The following is a 19519-nucleotide window of genomic DNA, read 5'->3' as shown; positions in this document are numbered from 1 at the left end:
TCAACACAGGAAAAAGACACTGTGGCATCCAGCAAAACCACTTCACAGCCTTTGCTTCACACATAGCACTGGCTGACTGCCTTGCCACGTGAATTCTACTGGGTTACGCAGCCCAGAGGGAAGCTCATGAGACTTCACAGAACTTGCTAACCTCCAAATATCTTTTAAGTTAGTTTTTAATGATCTTAGTGATGTTCTACTAGTAGTATTTGTATATACACCCCAACTATGGGATGTACTGTTTGATATTAGTGTACCAACAACTTCCCATTTGTGTTTTCAAAGGCTTGGACCTGTAATGTTAAAATGTTTCTGTTTCTCATAGGGCTTTGTTGCAGTTGTTTTTGCTGTTTTAGAAAACTTCAGCCAGAACAGTTTAGCACCTTGACAAGAACAAGACTAGAAAAAAACGTGCAGTTTTTCCTCATTAAAATTTGTGGAAACCTTTTCTGTGAAAAGTGCCAGAAGCCTGGCTGAGCTGCTGGAATGGAAAGGATACAAAAAGGGTAAGCCTGATTGGAATAGGGTGATGGTTTAGTGGATACAATTCATCTTAAAGCTTCATGTTACATATATTCCCACATACAACACTGAAATTTAATACCAACTTTGAATCTTATAGTTCTGTTCTCAAAATACATTCATATTTCTTAAACCAACAAACTAAAGGTATGACTGCAAGATAATGATTTTGCCTTTCTTGTGGGGTTGAAATAAGTACAACACAAGCCAACCCTCACTAAGCAAAAAGAAAACAAGACACTGAACTGCTACTCATTAAGTAGGCACTATACATGCTTTGAGCTGAATGAGACAGGATCCTGTCTGACAAGAGAATTTTTAAAAAGGTATGTCCATGTAGTTAAGCAAAACAGTCTTAACATGAAAGCCCAAAGTGAATGAAGTCAGGCGACATGGACAGTTTTAATTCTGGCATTTCTCAAGTTTTTTTCTTAAAGCAATGCCTAATCTAAACACATGATCTCATTCATTATCAACTTTGTTTCTTTTGAATAAATGTTTTCTGAATGATCATATTTGCAAGGTCTTTTACAACTCCAGCACGAGAAAGAATACTTTTATGTTTTTTTACTATCTAGTAAAAGGGCACCCTAATTTGCTGTCTACAAATTAATTTGCATGAAGAGTGCTCTTTGACGATGAGTTCTACGTTAAGAATTTTTTATGCAGAGATGTGGCATTTTCTGTAAATGACTAATTAATAAGAGTTAAGCACGTAGTCTGCTACAAACCTTTTTAGGTTTTATGCTTTGCATGTACTCAAAATTCTCATGATCATCACTCTTCTAGACTCTGTTTATGGTAGTGCCAGGGCAACATAAGGAGTACCATTTGGGAGATTATTTCCCCAGTTCCATGTACAGACACTCATAACAGTACAATACTTAAACATTAGCTAGACCAGTAAATGGATATAAAGGTAGCACCACACTTAAGGTATTTCTGCAATCTAGCAAAAATGCATTCCATAAAGATTACACCACTCCTTTGAATGCAGAACACCTGGGTCACACCAGGAATGGAATTCTGATTGTTATAAAACAGCACATTGTGCAAATTTAAATAAAGAAACACTAAGTCACCACACTATACTTCCAAGAAGAAGAACTGAGACAGTGTAGTTTACCTTTCACCACACATTTGAAGTCCCATTATTACCTTTTGTAAAACATCTAAAGCTGTAAGCACTGCTTCCTGTAAACTTGTCAGAACTGCTTCAGTATAGGATGGAAGGATGAAAGGGGAAGCGTCAGAACTGATCGGAACTGAAACAGCACCATGCAAAATGACACCCAGCTTTTGGAGATCATCCATGCTGAAACCAGTTTTGATGTGTTGGTAAAGGGCTGGGAATATTTGAATTAAAGCTGTAAGAAAAGGCTGGCTGGGAATGAAAGTCAATTTATCAAAATTAATTGGAGGCTTTGTACTTTCTGAACCAATCCTATACCAGCTGTTCCAAGCTGCCCACCAAAGATTCAAATCTTCAATCTCGTCTGTTACTACAGGTAGTTCAGATCCATTGTATCTTCCCATTCTTTCCCCTATGGAGTCAGTTCTCATGAACGATCTGCCAAGACTAGTGGCAGTTGTTGTCCCTACCACCACAGGTACAGAAACATTGATAGCAGGTGGTGTGTCAGGCTTCTCTGAGTCTCGGACAGGAGAAACGATTTGTAAGATTTCCTGGAAGCTTTTCAGAGCAGCCAAGGAAACTTCATTATTTTTGCTGAGCGCTGCTGATTGGATGTGATCAAGAAGGACATCCCAGGCTTGTGAAAAGTCTCCTATTAAAAACAGAAAAATAAAAAAAAAAAAATCAACTTGGTACTGGCTTGCTATTTCACTCGCCACCCCATTCCATCTCTGAAAGGCTGTTCATGTACTTGTTCCTCTAACGCAGAGAAATTTCATGAGGTTACAGGACAGCTTCAATGCCTTTCAAAGTATATCAATTTGGTTGTAACTAAAGAGAATGAATGCAATAGACAAATACACAAATATGAAGATTGCAATAATAAGAGTGTTTATGCCAAAATTATTCAATATATCATATCACAGACTGGAAAAAAGCGCTAGTTTTCTTTATTCAGGATAGTGAAAAAAGATGTTCTTATGCACAGCAGATGCCTGTTGATTTCAAAAAGTGTTCAGCATTCACAAGGAATAAAGGGTCAAATCTACGGTCATGTAATGCATTTTATAAGGAATTTCAAAATTCTATGATCATTATCCTGTAGAGAAAGATTTCATTTTTGCAGTTTGAGGTTTTTGTTAACCTTTCATTAACCTGTGTAACCTTAACAAGACAAAAAAAAAAACCCCTATATTCTGGCAACCAACCAAACACAAAAATTATTATTGCTATTACTATTGCTATCATGCTACTGTAAGTTAAAGTTATTTGGCACGCAGCATTGTGACTACTGAGATTTCATCTCAAGTACCATGACATGAAAGATGAAATCGGTATTTAGGATTTTTGGCTCTAAGGAGCATGAATTAAAATTCTATTTCTCATCACATTTGAGGTGAGACAACAGAAACACACCTCCAAGCTAAGATTAAGATTCTTGCCTGGTACTGTAATGGCAAAAATATCCAAAGCTGGAAGTTCATTACTGTATCTTTCAGTAATTTTAAACCATAAATTTTACCTAAAGGCTGCAGTAAATATCTCCGGGTGTTAAATATTCTTGCAACTCCAGCCAATGTTAACACCCATGTCTCTGCCCATTGTTTCTCAGCTGTATCCCTTGAATGATGGATGAGGATGTTCCCTCCTCCTGATTCAATTTTCTCTTTGTCAGCTGTAGTAGAAGATTCTCGAACCCTATCCAAGAGGTGAAATAAAACCTGCAACAGTCAGAAAAAAAATAAAAAAGGAGCAACTTTTAAAATAACATTGTTGTATTCTCAGTAAAAACAACAAAAATAGTAAATTTATTGTTATCCTTTATGTCACTGTGTCATCTTGGGAATTCCCTTATTCTACACAGTCCCTGCAACAGCTAAGAGTACTTATCAGCTAACTGATGTTTACTTAAGAAGAATTAGAAACAGCATGATCAGAACCACTGAGAACAGTGTCAGTACTAGTAACAGAAGGCTACTGTTAGAGATCTGTACTAATGTATGGATCTCAGATACCTCAACAACAGATGCAGTAGGCAACAGACTCAACCACAGCCCAATTTTTCCACAAGGCACAACCAACATGACTGTGATCCAGAATAAGTTTCTAGACCCTCTCAAAGAAGAGAGACAAAACAGAGGGCAAAGCAAAGCTCAATCTAATATAAGATCAATCCAATCAGATGACTTTCAAATGTCAACGTGTTTTCACACAACAGGAGGAGTCTTTCATCTGTGCAAGAAAGGAATAGCCCTTTTATACAAGTCCTGTGTAAGAAAGAAATGATCAAGATAAGAAAATTACATTTTGAAAGAGGTTTTAAGGACAAGAGAAAAGTATAAAAAAATAAAATGAGAAGTCAGACTTCTGCAACCATATGTTATCTTTAAAAGAATGTTAATAAACTAGCTAACGGATATTGAAACAGTGTGCCAACAGTTACTAGAATGAGAATTAAGTTTTAAAAACCTTCAGAAGAAGCTCACACGACATACCTTCCATATCACTGTGTGCCACGTTGAATGTTGCAATAAAGTTCCGTGAGCACCAATAGTGGAAAACAATGTCTGCCCAGCACTCTTCCTAACTGCAGGTCGGGGATCCACACAGAGTTCTCCAAGTTTGGCATACAGACACAACCAAAGACAGTCAAATGGTGGTGCAGGATGAAAAGGTCTGTTCAGCACTACCCCCTTTTCTTCTGCCTGTTTCTGCAACACTGCTTCTTCTTTGTTTAGTTCCTTTTCAATTATTTCACCTCTTTGGAAAAAATAATCGGAAATATTCCACTAGAAAATAAATAAGACATGTTGTTGCACAATAAAAATATTACAACACACTTAATGATCATGAAATAAATTGTTTCGCATTTTCACATTTAAAAGTATTTTATAAGGTTCCCTACGCTGATGGAATAAAATTGCACATAAACGTTCTAAGGTACAGAAAGTAATTTTCTTAGCCTTAGCTTTTAAGCCACAAATACATGAGATATTAGAAAAAGGAAAAGTTTGTATCAAAAATGTGATACTGGTGAACATATTTACAACACAATACTATTTGTTTTATACAACCTTGGAGTCAGGAAGATTAAAGATAAACTGTGCTCATTCAATTTACATATGATTCCAAATGACTGAATGGGATGCCAGTAACAATTTGAAAAATGGGCTTAGGCTTTCATTTGTAGAACAGACTACAGACTGATTTTCATTTGGAATAAAAAAAACTGGAAGCAGCATCATTGTAGGCTAATGTAAAACTCACCAACAAACCAATTGAAGTTAAGCTAATATTTAGCTCTTGGTTGTGAAGTCCAAAGCTTCCTGCAACTTCAACAACGATCTGTAGACAAGTGCATGGCATTGTTGGAAGAAAGTCTGTCACAACCAACTGAAGACACTGGAATGCAGTCCGTATTAAGGACTCTCTTAAAAAAAAAAAAAAAAAAAAAAAAACAACAAAATACATACACACACTCTAATTTCAAGTTTCTTCAAGAGCACGGAAACTTTTTGAATACAGTACATCAGGAGATAGCAATATTAGAAAATAAATATATATATATATATAAATTTTGAAATGGATTTACAAGATTTAAAATGTTTCAACTAAACTTTTTTGAGATGTGACATTCTGTTTAAGCTTCAACTTAAAGTATGTACCTAAAGCATGCCAAACAGGTGGGAAAATGTATTTTTATTTATTAGGAAAGATGTATGCTAATATAAAGGTAGTCTTACATGCTTCAATATTATATCATGATAGTCAAAGTACTTTGAAAATATCTGCCATTAAATACGCACTTAATAAATACTCAGAATTAAATTCTGAGCACAAACAGATAAAATTAAAATGTAGTCTGGAAAAGGGTTGTGAGAAGGAGTTCTCCATGAAGGAAGACTATCCACAACCAAAATCTTGTTTAGTGAGAAACAAAATGAAGGAATCATAAAAGAGCAGTGGAGTATAGGTAAATACAAAATAGGGAAGACAAACTGCTACTGCTGTATTTAGATTGAAGTACAGTTTTTATAATGCTTAATATTTAACGTACAAAAGAAAAATCCAAAGGTTTGTAACACATAAAATGAGTGTTCTTCAGAATATATATTCCAGGGGGGGGGAAAAAAAACAAACAAAATCAGAGTAGAGATGTCAATTACTTATTTCAGAATCCTATATAAAAGAAACTTTCATTTTTTTTTTTTCTATTAATTCAAAATGAACATCATAGGTGGACCACTGTATTGTAACAGCCAGACTGAGATGGAAGCCAGAGAAATGCACACAGAAGTTCACACGGACAATAAAAGTATAACTAATAATTCTGCGTAATAATATGCATACTGCAAATAGGCACCCATCCCACCACATTAAGACCAAAGGATATATCCTTGCTAAACTTATGGAGGAAATTTTCACACACTACTTTCCTTTGCATTCATTATATGAGTCTATGAAGTGAAACACACCCAAAACTGCTGCAGTTCCCTCTCCACTACAAAACTCCACAGGTATGTGATCTTCAAGGACTCTACAGGAAAAGGAAAGGAGGCAGGAAATGAAAGTATAGTTACACAGCTCATTTTGAAGAACTGCAATAATGGGCAAGTAACCTCTTTTTCTATATTCAAATGTAAGGCCATTAGAACAAATTCAAAGAAGTTAATTTCCCAATTAATGTCCTCACATTACTATGCATTTGGAGAAAAGTTTCGAAGTTCTTCATGCAAGCTGGAACAGCAACACAGCTGATCAAAATGTAAAATTGTCCTTAATGTTATGGATAGCCACCCAAAAGGTAAATACAAATGTAAGAAGTAGCTCTTGAAATATTCTGCAGTGCCTTATCTATCCTTAAAATAAACTGACAACCCACTGAAAAGGAAATTCTTCACAGGAAGATTTCCTTTTGTTTTGCAGGCTAGCATTGTGCAATCAGAAGTGATTTCAGGATCAGTGGCTTTCAAAATGGCATCTTCTGTATTTATAGCAGCCTGCGAAGACATTTTGGAATGCAAATGGATTTCTACCCTGGTCTCCAGGAAGTTCTCTGAGCAGAGGGAAGACACTTGTGAATAAAGTCTAATAGTCAACAGCTTATACTTAGAGTATGGATAGTGCCCGCATTTTGAGATCACAGCTATAAGTAAAGCAAAATATTCATTTGTTTCCCAAGGAAAAGAAGGCTTGCTTAATGTTTTTTTCCTACAGTAGTTGATATGAGGTGGTCAAACAATGCTATGTGTTTGAAGAAAAGCATTCTATATTCTTTATAGGAAGGGAAGCATGGCTATCAAAAAGAGAACGCTCGCAACCAAGTATGCCAATATCCTTGGGGATTTTGGCAAGTGTTACCATCAGAGCAAGCAATACTGCTACAAGAGCAAAATCCTCCAAGCATTTGAAGAAAGGACGGGACTTAAGAGGTGCTCGTATGGCCAGAAGACAGAAACTAAAATGGATAGAAAAGAGATATATGCCAAAGTGAATTCTTTCAATACCCAAGTTATTTGATGACCTATCATAGTATACAGGGTCATGACTAATACCAAAGAAGGAGCAATACAGTCCAAGCGTGTGGAAATAGTTCTTGATGCTTACAGTTCCAGGGTCAGATGTTCATTCCACTGCTCATTTCAAAAGAGCTTCTTGCAACTTCACCTCTTACTTTCCCTTGTGGGCAAGAAGACCAGTCATGCTCCCTAGCTATAACAATTATTTTGGTCTTCTGAAAGAGTAAGTCAGTAAAATAAAAGCATGCACTACATCAAAAATTACCAAAACTGTCTGTTGAGTAAAATTATTCATAAGCTAAAAATGAAAACAAAAACTATGCTATTATCAAAGTAGTTATTAAAGTATGAAAATAAAAAGGACTCTTTCTACTGTTGTCATTTTACATGATTTTAAAATTTTATTTTGACCACTTACCCCTGATCACTTCGGATTGCCCCCATGACTCCAAGGACCAATGGCCAACCAGGTCCTAAGCTGTCACCCTGACTCTGCAAAATCTGTAGCACACACTCCAACTGCTTGATCCTGATATCAGGATGACTAATATTTGACAGTTCCTTGAGTGGATTCAATAAAAGCAGCTGCAGTCTCTAAAAGTAAACAGTAAGTTTTTATCAACCTTAATAAGCTTTAACTGATTCTTAATTATTTTAATGTGTAATATGTGAAACCATGTAATACCAATCTAAGATTCTTAAGAAGATGTTTAATGCTGAAAGTCAAGTGTCAGACTGGCCCTTCTAAAAAAGCTCTTTATAAAGGATCTCAGCAGGAAATCTGCATTTTTTCTTTGTTTTCCTACCAGGTCTTCAGGTTCCTCAGGGAGCAGGTATAGCATGCTGTCAGAGTTGCATAAAAGTCATGCAACTTTATGCTCATTCAGGAGGACCAGACTCAGCTTCCTACTAAACAGACCTTGAACATACTATCCACTGAACCTCAGTAAAAATATTAGAATGCTTTATTAATAATGCGTTGAATAGTTGTGATTTAGACGTCTAGGCAATTTATTTTTTTACATGCCACTACATCACAAACATACTTCAAAACATTCTGGAATTGTTTTGCACTCATGAGGGTGATCCACTATTTGTTCTAACAAACAGATAGGATATGCAAGCATCACCACTTTTTGTTATGTATGAAATGAAATGTTATGTATGTTATGAAAAAGGAAGGAGAGGGTAGCTCATTAGAATGCACGAGGTGATTTTCGATAGTTATAACCGAATGTTACAGCTGTAGGCTTTATAAACTCAATGGTAAAATTGCTTTATGAATGCCTCCTATTCACTGAACTGGAGAAAACTTCCTCTAGGGAAGACTTTGATTTTATGTTCATTATAAGTTCCAGAAAAGGAGGAAAGCAGTTTTTCTGTAAACTTATTTTACCTGATTCTGTGATAATGGAGGATCATGGCTGAATGTCAGACCTGCTTTAATGAGAGAAGTTAAAGCCTCTGCTCCCCATTCTCTCATTCTGGAGTTGGGATGCTGACAGACCTGAAAACAAAACAGTGTTCTGTTTAAAGGCACTTTTATTTAACCAAAACTTGAATATATATAATATTTAAAATTGTTATGTAAATTGTAGTGGACCTTAACATACAATAGTTTAGTAAAATATTTTACAACTATACAATAATTCTCTAAATGTTAAATTTAGGTTTAATAGTAAAAAAGATAATAAATTTTTTTTTGAATGGACATACCTTCTGAATAAGGAAGCAAAAGGAAGCAGTGAAAGACACAGAAGGAAACAAATTGAAAACAGCAGCTCAAGTCAATACACTCTCCAAAATCAACATACTAACTGCTGTTTCAGATACTGATAGACTAAAAGGTACCAAACAACTCTTCTTAGATTTAACTCACCCTTAAGCTACAATAGAATTCTAAAGTTTCATCTTTCACACACACAGCTTAACATACATAATCACATAAGGAATCATGATATTAATCAACACAATAAGCGTCTACTTTTCAATGGTCCCAAATACAAAAAGTGACTACTTACTGAATATAAAATAAGTGTTTATACATCAGTATTTCAAAAACTTGACAAAACAACAGTGAATGCTATTTCACACTTAAGTTCAAATATCTTCATTCCTTTCTCTTTTTCTCCTTGTAATCTAAACCTAATATTTTTTCCAACAGTTTTTTTAGAACAGAACAAAATAAAAACACTGTGCAAACCCATTGCATAGATACACAGTATGAACTGTAATCCTGTATCTGTTGCCCTCAAATAAATAAAGTATCTACAGTCTCATTGGCCTCTATATAATTTTTGATATCCACCCTTCCAGCTCTAGCTCTGATGGTGTGAGAACCCAGCACTTTTCAAAATCCAAGGCAGGATCATAAGGAAGGCAGGTGGTTTGGACTGGGTTGGTGGACTGTCTCCGTATTGGACACTAGCCAAACTGAAAAGGAGAGATATGCAGAAGAGATAGCTTCATGTTAAAAAAAAAAATGAAGAAAAGAAATAGCTATTCTACTGATCTTTTTTTTGTTACTTTATGTAAGATGATAAAATTTGAAATACTTCATTGTGCTCCGAATCTTATCAGATGATCACTTTAAGAGACAGGGAAGAAATTCAAAACACTGACAAATACCCAAAATGGATAGCAGACTGAACCAGATTGCTTACTAGATGAAAACATGGTGTCCCAAGATGTGGATGGTGAACCTTATTGTCTTGGAGATGAAGAAAGGACAAGAGAAAGAGATGCCTGTGCTTTAAGTCTTTAAACCTTTAAGTATCCTTTTTTTTTTTTTTTTTTTTTTTTGCCTAGATAAAAGATTATGTGGAGATGATCTCCATATAGAGGTGGCCAATCCTTCACACTGTTTGAAATAATAGAGTGGTTCGAAGGAAGCACCTGACACTCTGAAAAATGAAGAAGAAAATCTCTCTGCTTGCATTGGGCTTACATCACAAGGTTTTGTTTGGGGTGGGAGGCTGCAGGGATGCCCTCTGTGAGAAGAGACCAGGAGTTGCCCTGTGGTGGGCACTGCCAGTTCCTGCCAGCTTCAGCAGGGACCCACTCCTGACCAAAGCTAAGCCAGTTGGCAATGCTGCTGGCACACCTCTGGGACAGTGTACATGTATTTAAGAAAGGGCAAAACACATTGTGCAGCAGCTCTAAGAGAGAAGTGAGAAAATGTGACAGGAAAAAAAACCTCTGCAGATAACAAGATCAGTGAAGGAAGGAGCAGAGGTGCTCCAGGCAGGCAGCAGCAGTTCCCCTGCAGCCTGTGCAGAGAGAGGCCCCTGGTGGAGCAGGCTGTCCCCCTGCAGCCCATGGGTCCCACACGGAGCAGATCTCCACGCTGCAGCCCGTGGAGAACCTCATGCCAGAGCAGGTGAACACAACCTAAGGAAGCTGCAGCCCATGGAGAGGAGCCCATGGTGGAGCAGGCTCCTGAGCAGAATGCAGCCTGTGGAGAGGAGCCCACACTTGAGGAGGTTTTCTGGAAGGAACTGCGGCCCATAGGGGGGCCCATGCTAGACCAGTCCTGAAGAATTGCAGCCCGTGGGACTCAGTGGAGCAGTTTGTGAAGGACTGTATCCCAAGGGAGGGACACCACACTGAGGCAAGGGAAGGGAGTGGGAAGGAAGGAGTGGTGAGAAAGTGCTATGGACTGCCCACAGCCCCCATTCTCTACACAGCTCGTGGCTGAGGAGGAGGTAGAAAAATCGGGAGAGCTTGGGAAAAGGGAGGGGCTGGCCAGAAGGTGCTTTTAGTTTTGGTTCTCATTATTCCACTCTGTTATTAATTGGCAATAAATTAATCTTCTTCAAGTCAAGTCTGTTTTACCCATGACAGTAAATGGTGAGCGACCTCCCTGTCCTTATCCTGACCCATGAGCTTTTTTCATCATATTTTCTCCCCTTGTCTTACTTAGAAGGGGGAATGAGAGGGCAGTGTGTGGGCACTTTGTAGCCTTCCAAGGTTAACCCCCTACAGTCCTTTACTCTCTTTAAATCTAACCCTGTTCTTGTATCTCACTCTTCTAACTAGCCCTGTAGAGAATTAATAAACGTTACAATTACATTGTATATTGTCTGTCCTCTGTTTTTAGTTTCAAATTCAAATTCAGAATTTAAGATTTCTTCCTTGTTGAAACACATTTTTCATGTAAGAGTCAAAATACTTACTCTACAAATTGAAATGGGATTATGACACCTATGTTGCCAGTAGTCTCTTTAAGAAACCATTTTAAATGTTAATTTACATTTATTAAAAACAAAAAAACTTCATTAGTATACCTAATGGCTTCAATCCATCTGGTATGGACATAAAAACACATCTTAAAATCTCCCTAGATGAATCCCAAATAAAGCCTGTTTGTGTTACTGTAAGTAAAACACGTACATATAAAGATCAACAGCACCATAAAGACAGTCAGTAAGAAGTATAAAATACAGGAATTTAAACATTTAAATTAACTTTTAAATTCAAGCTGTGATGCAATCAAAGTGCAAAAACAACATGCATAAAACAGAACACCCAAATAAATACACTTCAGATTAAAAGAAATATTTACTCTTTAAAAATGCATTGCCAAAAGGTCTTCCTTATTACAAAAACTAAGTTCTAGTACAACTAATAAAAACAATTAGTTACCTCCAGGAGATGACCTGTCAGAGGTCTCCAAAGGATCTCGATCCTGTGCATGTTAACCAGTCCTGTTTCCAGTAATTTAGCAACAGCAAAAAGCGATGGTTCCTTAGTAAAAGGGAATTAGAACACATGACTTTGAGGTAACTTAGGTAACATCAGAGCCTTTCACTACATTCTGATTTGTAAATTAAGATTTAACTAGTCTCCACTGGAGTACTGCATTTCACAAGCTGTTGTGACAGCATTCACAGCCTAGGTAGTATGGCTGGGAAGCTTACACAGCCTCTGCAGTACTTCATGAGAAGCCACAAGGGGGTAGCAACAGCCTATCACAAACAATACTTTTTTCATATATTTTTAAAATAGTTTTCTGCAAGTTTGTACAATAAGCCAGAGCCATAGTACTCCTTTCAAAACTCCCATTTTTACATAGTCCCCTCTTCAATCAGTTTTATAACATATTTTACTAGCAAACCAGCCTTCTTTCCATCACAACCTTTAAAGTTAAAATTGTATATGAACAAATAATGTAAAACATTTAATTTAGGACTCCCCTTATGCTTTATCTTCCATCTGCTTCATGAATGCCCTGCAGGAGTATGGTACATTTCCCATTCATCAAATACACATGCAAATATTTATTATAAGCTCCAATAAATCAATAGACATATATTCAAAATTTACGGTTGCACTGGAATTATTCTTCTCATCATTCACATTTCTGCTGATATTTTATTCTCATTTTCAACTGATTTTAAACACACAAAAGATCTTATTTTAATTCATTATCTTTTCTTTGTCTTGTTACTGCAATTGTCAAATGTTATCAAGTATATTTTCTGTCATCATTATCTCTAGTGTAATAGATCGAGTGAAAACTTTCACAAATCCTCCTCTGAGATTAGATTATGACTAGAAGACACATTCAATTTTCTTCAATCACATGGTCTTTAAACTTTCTGAGCTAAGGATTATTTTCTGAGGCTGACAGGAATACTACAATTTTCCCAGGCAAATGAGAATTAACGTTTACTTAATATCTAAATTGTTATGCTTTACCTGAAGCATACCATTAAACAATTTTGAAAATTAGCATCTCACAGAACATACTGTGGCAGTCAGAATCCCTGTCCTCTGAAATTACAGGGACTTTTTAAATTTTATCAATCCATGACCTGATAAATGGAAATACATGACATTCCTTACTGAACAAAAACCACAGCAATAACATGATGAGAGTGTCTACAGGATTTAGTAATCATATGAGCCATTATAAACAATACATTCTTTGGTTCATATTTTTTTTTTTTTTTATTCTGGAGTAAAAAATCCAATATATTACTGTTTTAATATTAGAAATAGTTAGCTTAAAAGACAAATGCACAAGTTATCTGCTTTTTTCACAAAAGCACATAAGAGGAAAATAGGGAACTCTTTTTATACCTTATTGTTTCCATAGGCCATATCCATGGCTTCCAGAGACAAGGAGCAAAGGGCATTTATTAAGTGATGTAAAGACACATCATCAAGGTACCTGAAAAATAACAGCTATCAAAACACAACCAAGTTTGATACACATACATTATTTTAATTATAGGATAAGATTTCTTACTGTGAGCTTTCAAAAAGCCTCGAAAGTATATTGGATATAACTGGTAGATCTGTCATAACTGCTGTGGTCAGAACCTTGAAAAGAGACAGATAATTATCTTATAGGTTGCAACAGAAAATACCGCATAATCATTAACTATAAAATGTACAATCATGCTTACTGTGCTGGGTCCTTCCACAGCTCTTCCAGGTTTTAAGGCACCCCCAACACCAGGTTTCAGCCCCAGAATCCACACAAGATGCTGAAATACAAAAGGATGATTTTCAGCAGAAAAGCTGAGGTGAAACAAACATTCTACTCAAGTTAGCTTACAGCCTTCCAACTAAACAGAATTCAAGGAAAATGCTACCGTACTTACTCAAGACAATTCAAAGTACACCATGAATAGATTATTATTTTTTTTTTTTGGTTAGTCACATAAAATCTCAAAACTAAAGTACAAAGAAATGCAAATAAGAAACCATAAATATTTTGTATCATACCTGAAGAGTAGCCAGGACAAGTTGCCATGATGTACCAAGAACAGCTCCATGGCAGTGAGCTAAGTTGAGTAATGTCCTCATACATTGAATATTTTTTGAAGTCAGCTGGAAAGAAAAAAAAAATTAAAACACTTTTTTATTATTATATAATAACAGTGTTTCTAGGTGAGCTGGTTTTGGCTGGGATAGAGTTAACTTTCTTCATAGTGGCTCACACACTGTTGCATTTTGATTTTGTGATAAAAACAGAGACACACTGAGATGCAGAAAGGAGCTGGTAAGAAGGACAGATCGTTTACAAGTTGTACTTACCATTACTGTTCCCTGTGGCTGAAGAGCTAAGGGTTGCCCTACTGCTACAACTTGCTGATGAGACTCACTTGAGGGACTGATCATTTGAACATTCTGTCCCTGAATGGAATATGCTAGAGAAAAATGAAAAAAAAAAAAAAAACAAACAAATTTTAAAACCAGTACTAACTGCAGTAACAACAACCACCACTGCTGAGTGATGGCAAACGTACTCCTAAAAATGTTTTCACAGTATTAGTTTTAAGATAGCTTACACTTCATTGAAATACTTAACTGAAACCTTTAGTTATATTTAGATTATTATGTCATTACCTTATGGGGTTAAAGGAACTAGTAGTAATTTCTCCCTCTCTTTTGCAATATATTAATATATTTGGTGTCAAGACTAAAATATTAGTGCTAAAATGCTAAGGTACGAGCCTCAGATTGTCTTAACTCAGTCATCCGTGGTTATTAACTATAAATGGTATAACTGTGAGCTACCATTCTGCTAGTGCCCTCAGATTTAAGGTTTCACAAGTGCTACCTAGTGGAGTATTCCCAATACAGGGCTATAGGCAACCCTTTTTATAATTCACTTGTTAAAAGAAGAGTAACCTAAGTTAAATAGTATTAAGTTCACTGCTTCAACTCCACAGAGATTAGTGTAGCTCAGTCACATGTACTGCTTCACAGACTTGTGATCTAATAATACATTTAGCTTGTGAGCTGGAGAAAAGGTTCCATTCTTTGTTCTGATACTATGGCATTTTTGTTTCACATTAAGAGGTCTAATATTAAGCCCATCTGCCTATTCACCACGTAGTTGCAATTCTGGCTACACAGAAACTAATTTTCAAAATCAGAGATAGTGTATGATTGTGTATCACATGGCATGCCCTGTGATTTACAGCATTATCTCAGAATATAGGAAGCACCAATTGAATCTCTTGGAAGCTCAATAGAGCTCAGAACTTAAGACCTTCTATTTACTCAGTAAGTACTCCCAATCACTATACAATTGTAGAAAAGACCGTAGCACACCACAAATGTAGGATCTTCTAGTCAGATACTAATTATCTGAGTTTCTTGACAGGGACTTTTTTGGAATTTGAATGCCTTAATTACATATTCTGAGAGATCTTCAGGATGACAGACAGATCTCCTTAGAATATGAACTTCTGATATATGCTAAGCATCCAGGGAAGTTTTAGGTTGACTAGAATGATACATATCAGATGCTGCAAGACTAAATAGTTCTGGAAAGGAGGCTGTCTAGAACCTGACTATAGATTTTGAGTAAATTTAGTACAGCCAAGTGCTATATGCCAAACAACAATACTGTTGTGCATCTTTGTAATCATACCCTGATAAAAATATGGGTACAGATTTATGGACAATATACGGAACAAAATTAAACATATTTAAATAATAAAGAAAAATCCATATACTTACATTTGCTGGACAGAGCAGCAGTTGTGCTGTTTAATACAGTAAGGGCGTAGTGAGGAGGCAAGGAACCTTTGCAAATGGCAGTGATAAAGGCATCTCTTGATGTTACAAGACCCAGTCTTCCACAAAGTGCAGCCATGGTCAATTCTGCTTTTAGAATATTTTCAGTAGCAGCTTCGTCAGTGCTGAAAAACAGTACACATTGTTCAGTAAAAATTAACCCATGGCACAGAAGGCAGCTAACCAAAAGTGAAATCAGTGAGAACTCATACTTTGAAACTGGCAACACTATGAATACTGAAGAGCAAGTGTAATCAATCAACAGAATTCTCCAGATCCATTTCCTATAAAACTGGTCCTTAATTATGAGTGACTTCGCAAAGGAAACTATAAGGAGATACTAATATCAGAAATTAGTGTCTGATAGCAAAAGACTCTTTGAAAGCAACAATAAAGTTACCAAAGTTATTACTTAATAACCAGCTCTTCCAATTGAAAAATTGTACATTAAAACTAGTACTGAGATATTATTTATGCTTTTATAAACATTAGTCACAACATGAGTAGTATCATTTCAACATGTTTTAACATTCATAGTAATAAAGGAATAAAATTCATTTAAATAGTTTAAATGCAAGTCTGAAAATCTGATTAATTTTTCTATATTGAAATATTTTAAAGGTTTATTTTAGTATTTTGGGGACCTCCATGTAGTTTACTTGTAACAGATCAGTCTAACCATCACTAACCCATAGATGCCTCTCTACTTATGCACTACAAACAGCTCTCTCAAACAACTGTCAACCAATATAAAAACTCAGTTCAAAATACAACTTGGAATTGAAAAATCAAGACAAACAGAAGACCAAATACCTTGCATCAAGTAGGAGGGATAATGCAGCAAGAAGACCACACCAACAGGCATTGACCATTTCTTCCCAGACAGCTCTGTTAACTTGAATAAAATGCATATACTTGTTTATAGTAGAAATGCATAATTGAAAGTTATTAAAGACAAATATTATCATGAACATTCAGTGTTTGCTACCAGAACTTTTCAAGTTTGTGTACACACATATATATGTATGCACAAACACATATGCATGTGTATGCACAAACCATTACCACTTAAACAGTCACATTTAAAGTAATATTGCTAAAGCAAAAAATGTCACCAGTGCAATGCTTATTCTAAATTACATTTTTAAAATCCTATGAAGGTATATAGAACTATTTTTAATCTCTGTTTATAAAAACAAGCAGGCGTAAGTTCATAAATGCGGGACATTGGGTAAACAAGAAATACACTACTGAAATTTTTCAGAGAAGGAAAAATCTCTCTCCACTCACATTTACATTTCCCCAGGTTCTTAGATATTTTTTTCACTTCTCTAGAATAAAACCAATATAACCTAACAGAGCTATAATCTGCCCATATGGATTCCCACATTCCTCCCTCCCTCTGCGAGGCCGTGGCAAGCCCCCAGGCACAGCGTGTGCTGCCTGCAGCACCATGGAGAGCTCTGCACTGCTGAGGCCACAGACCCTGCTCCAGACAAACCCATTTCCTCTCCCTTCTGCAGCTCTGATGCCTCGGTCCAAACTTCAGCTCTAGAATCTCATCTTCCTTGTACGCAAGCCAAAATCACTCAATACCCAAGTCTTTTTGTACATACATATACAGAGTCCTCATGTGCTATACAAATACGAGATGTAGTTGGTACTATTTCCACTTTTGAAGAAGGTAAGTTCTTCCTAAAGTTCTTCCTAAATAAATACTTGCATCTTATTTAAAGTCTTTCCATTAAAACATTTTTCTTTTCATCTTGCTAGTAGAAACAAAATTTTCTGTAATATGGCCATAACAGCCACATTTCTTCCATTCAGGCTGTCCGTTAAGAGCTAAGGACACAGGAAGGCAGAACAGTAGTTCTGGAGAACAGAGTGTCTACTATCTCCCTCACATCCCACTTACATGGTATTAATACTGTAGAACAGCATTAACACACCATGAGGAGTGTAGGGCTAAGGTGCAAGAGGACAGAAACAGTGTATCAGGTCAAGTTTTTTAAGATAACTGCTGCTCTGTTACAAAACAAACGAACAAACCAAAAAATCCTTACTTCATTAAAAGTTTTTACATAAGATTTCAAAACAATAAATTCAAACAACAAAGCATCAACTCTCTTACTCCTGCTACACATAAAATTATTGTACGTTATATAATATTTGCATTTTCAAATACCTAGCTCTTTCTCTGATTGGTCAGATACAGACTGCAAGTCTTGCCGCTCTGAAGCTTGTGCTGGTAATGAAGTTGTCTCTGTCGTGGTTTGATTGACTGTCTCTGCCTCTCCCAATTCTCCTTCAATCATGGTAGTGATACCACGGACAAGATCCAGTAAACAATGAAATGCCACCGACATGGCATAGCCTTCAGGAATTGTAGGTGGCTCTACTTTGTCCAGCATTTCCAAACTAAAAAATTGAAAGCATGACAAGCAATCATGTAATAGTGCAACTGTGAGTAAGAACAGCAACAAAAACAAACGTTCTCAAGAAAGTCAACTACTTGACTATAAAGTCACTAATGAAAAGAGTAAATGAGACATTAAACAAAATAGTAAATGAAAGGGTACAAACACTGAGTACAGTATTTAGACCTGCCAATAAATATTTTAAGACATTAACACACATAAGCATGTATCACTAAATGAATTATTCTAGCTTCATTATTGTTTCATTTATAAGGCTGTTCCAAAGAACAGAAGCACATAGGAACAACAGAGATGTTAGGTCAGAAAGTCATGACAGTGTAAATATTGTTAGAACAAATTGATAACAAGTCAGATGTTTCATGGTTGTTACTTTCAAGTCCATACAATGAGTCCATACAAATGGAAAAGCCTGCCATAGGAAGATAATATATGACCAAATATCCATCACCTATATGCACAGGTAGACAATGTAAGCTACTTGTACAAAGAGGAAACATTTACATGATTCACTGCTGTATTCATACAGCATTCAACATCATTATTCTGGAACTGCAGCCTCATTGCTACTTTTCTTCATATTTTACCTTAAAAGCCCATGAAGAACTGCTGGGTTACAAATCCAATAAAACTGTAGCTGCCACAGCAGCAGTGTCTGCACAAGGCAAGGTATTCTGTTACAGAAACCACCTGCTACCCCAACAACTACTATTTCATGATTTGCTTTACAAAATGTTGTTAGATGGACTAGGCGTTCCTAGTCTACATACTAGCTACAACATACCAGACACTTTTATACTGTAGTGCCACTATTCCTTTCTGCCCAAAAAGCTTTCTTCAGGCTTAACGTCCTTAATGTTTGTCATTGCAGAGCCCACCAGAAGACATTCTAAAATTGTTATACACTATAGCAAGGCCTAAAAGAGAAGAGTTATACAACAACAGTATGGTAGAAAAAAAAATAATCCAACAGATGCTAGAGCCATAGGGGATATTTGGATCAGAATCCAGAGCATTTGGACAAAACCGTTAAAAATCAGACCGCCTCACCACACAAGAAAAGCCATAAAATGCCAGCTAAACGAACACCTCAATAATCACTAACATAAAACAAATCCTTAGACAAATTATAAACGAAAATATTTGTTACAAACAAAAAGATAATGGTACTTACTAGGTAGCTTTAGCACTGCCTTGTACTGTTACATTCAGGATAGGTATCCAAGTTCCTCTGTACTCGAAGGCAGGTAATACAGTTGCACCGCCCCCCATTCCAAGCACTCCAGGGTTTGTCTGTGCTGATCCAGTGCTCCCAGATGCATTGCTTCCTGTTGAGGAAACCAAAGTATTAAAATTAATCATTCTCACAG

General features: G+C 36.3%; 1 protein-coding gene across 7 annotated transcripts in view; it reads right to left on the bottom strand.

Moving 5' to 3' along the window:
• MON2 (MON2 homolog, regulator of endosome-to-Golgi trafficking) overlaps positions 1–19519 on the bottom strand; it is a 68144-nt gene that overhangs the window by 20836 nt on the left and 27789 nt on the right. For 5 of the 7 annotated variants that reach the window (XM_032193788.1, XM_032193790.1, XM_032193793.1 and 2 more), the window contains exons 11-27: positions 19324–19477; positions 17900–18132; positions 16528–16609; positions 15658–15839; positions 14224–14336; positions 13912–14016; positions 13590–13670; positions 13430–13503; positions 13261–13351; positions 11821–11922; positions 8893–8895; positions 8573–8683; positions 7595–7770; positions 4925–5087; positions 4153–4446; positions 3180–3378; positions 1681–2309 (exon numbers count right to left, since the gene is read on the bottom strand). In XM_032193788.1, coding sequence (XP_032049679.1) covers positions 1681–2309; positions 3180–3378; positions 4153–4446; positions 4925–5087; positions 7595–7770; positions 8573–8683; positions 8893–8895; positions 11821–11922; positions 13261–13351; positions 13430–13503; positions 13590–13670; positions 13912–14016; positions 14224–14336; positions 15658–15839; positions 16528–16609; positions 17900–18132; positions 19324–19477 — 2792 coding nt within the window. The remainder of the gene's footprint in view (positions 1–1680; positions 2310–3179; positions 3379–4152; positions 4447–4924; positions 5088–7594; positions 7771–8572; positions 8684–8892; positions 8896–11820; positions 11923–13260; positions 13352–13429; positions 13504–13589; positions 13671–13911; positions 14017–14223; positions 14337–15657; positions 15840–16527; positions 16610–17899; positions 18133–19323; positions 19478–19519) is intronic. The other 2 variants (XM_032193789.1, XM_032193791.1) reach the window with 1 other exon arrangement.

This window comes from Aythya fuligula, chromosome 1 (genome assembly GCF_009819795.1).
Source record: "Aythya fuligula isolate bAytFul2 chromosome 1, bAytFul2.pri, whole genome shotgun sequence".
Lineage (NCBI taxonomy): Eukaryota > Metazoa > Chordata > Aves > Anseriformes > Anatidae > Aythya > Aythya fuligula.
Note: the sequence above shows the minus strand (reverse complement) of the source record. Positions and strands in the feature narration are given on the sequence as shown.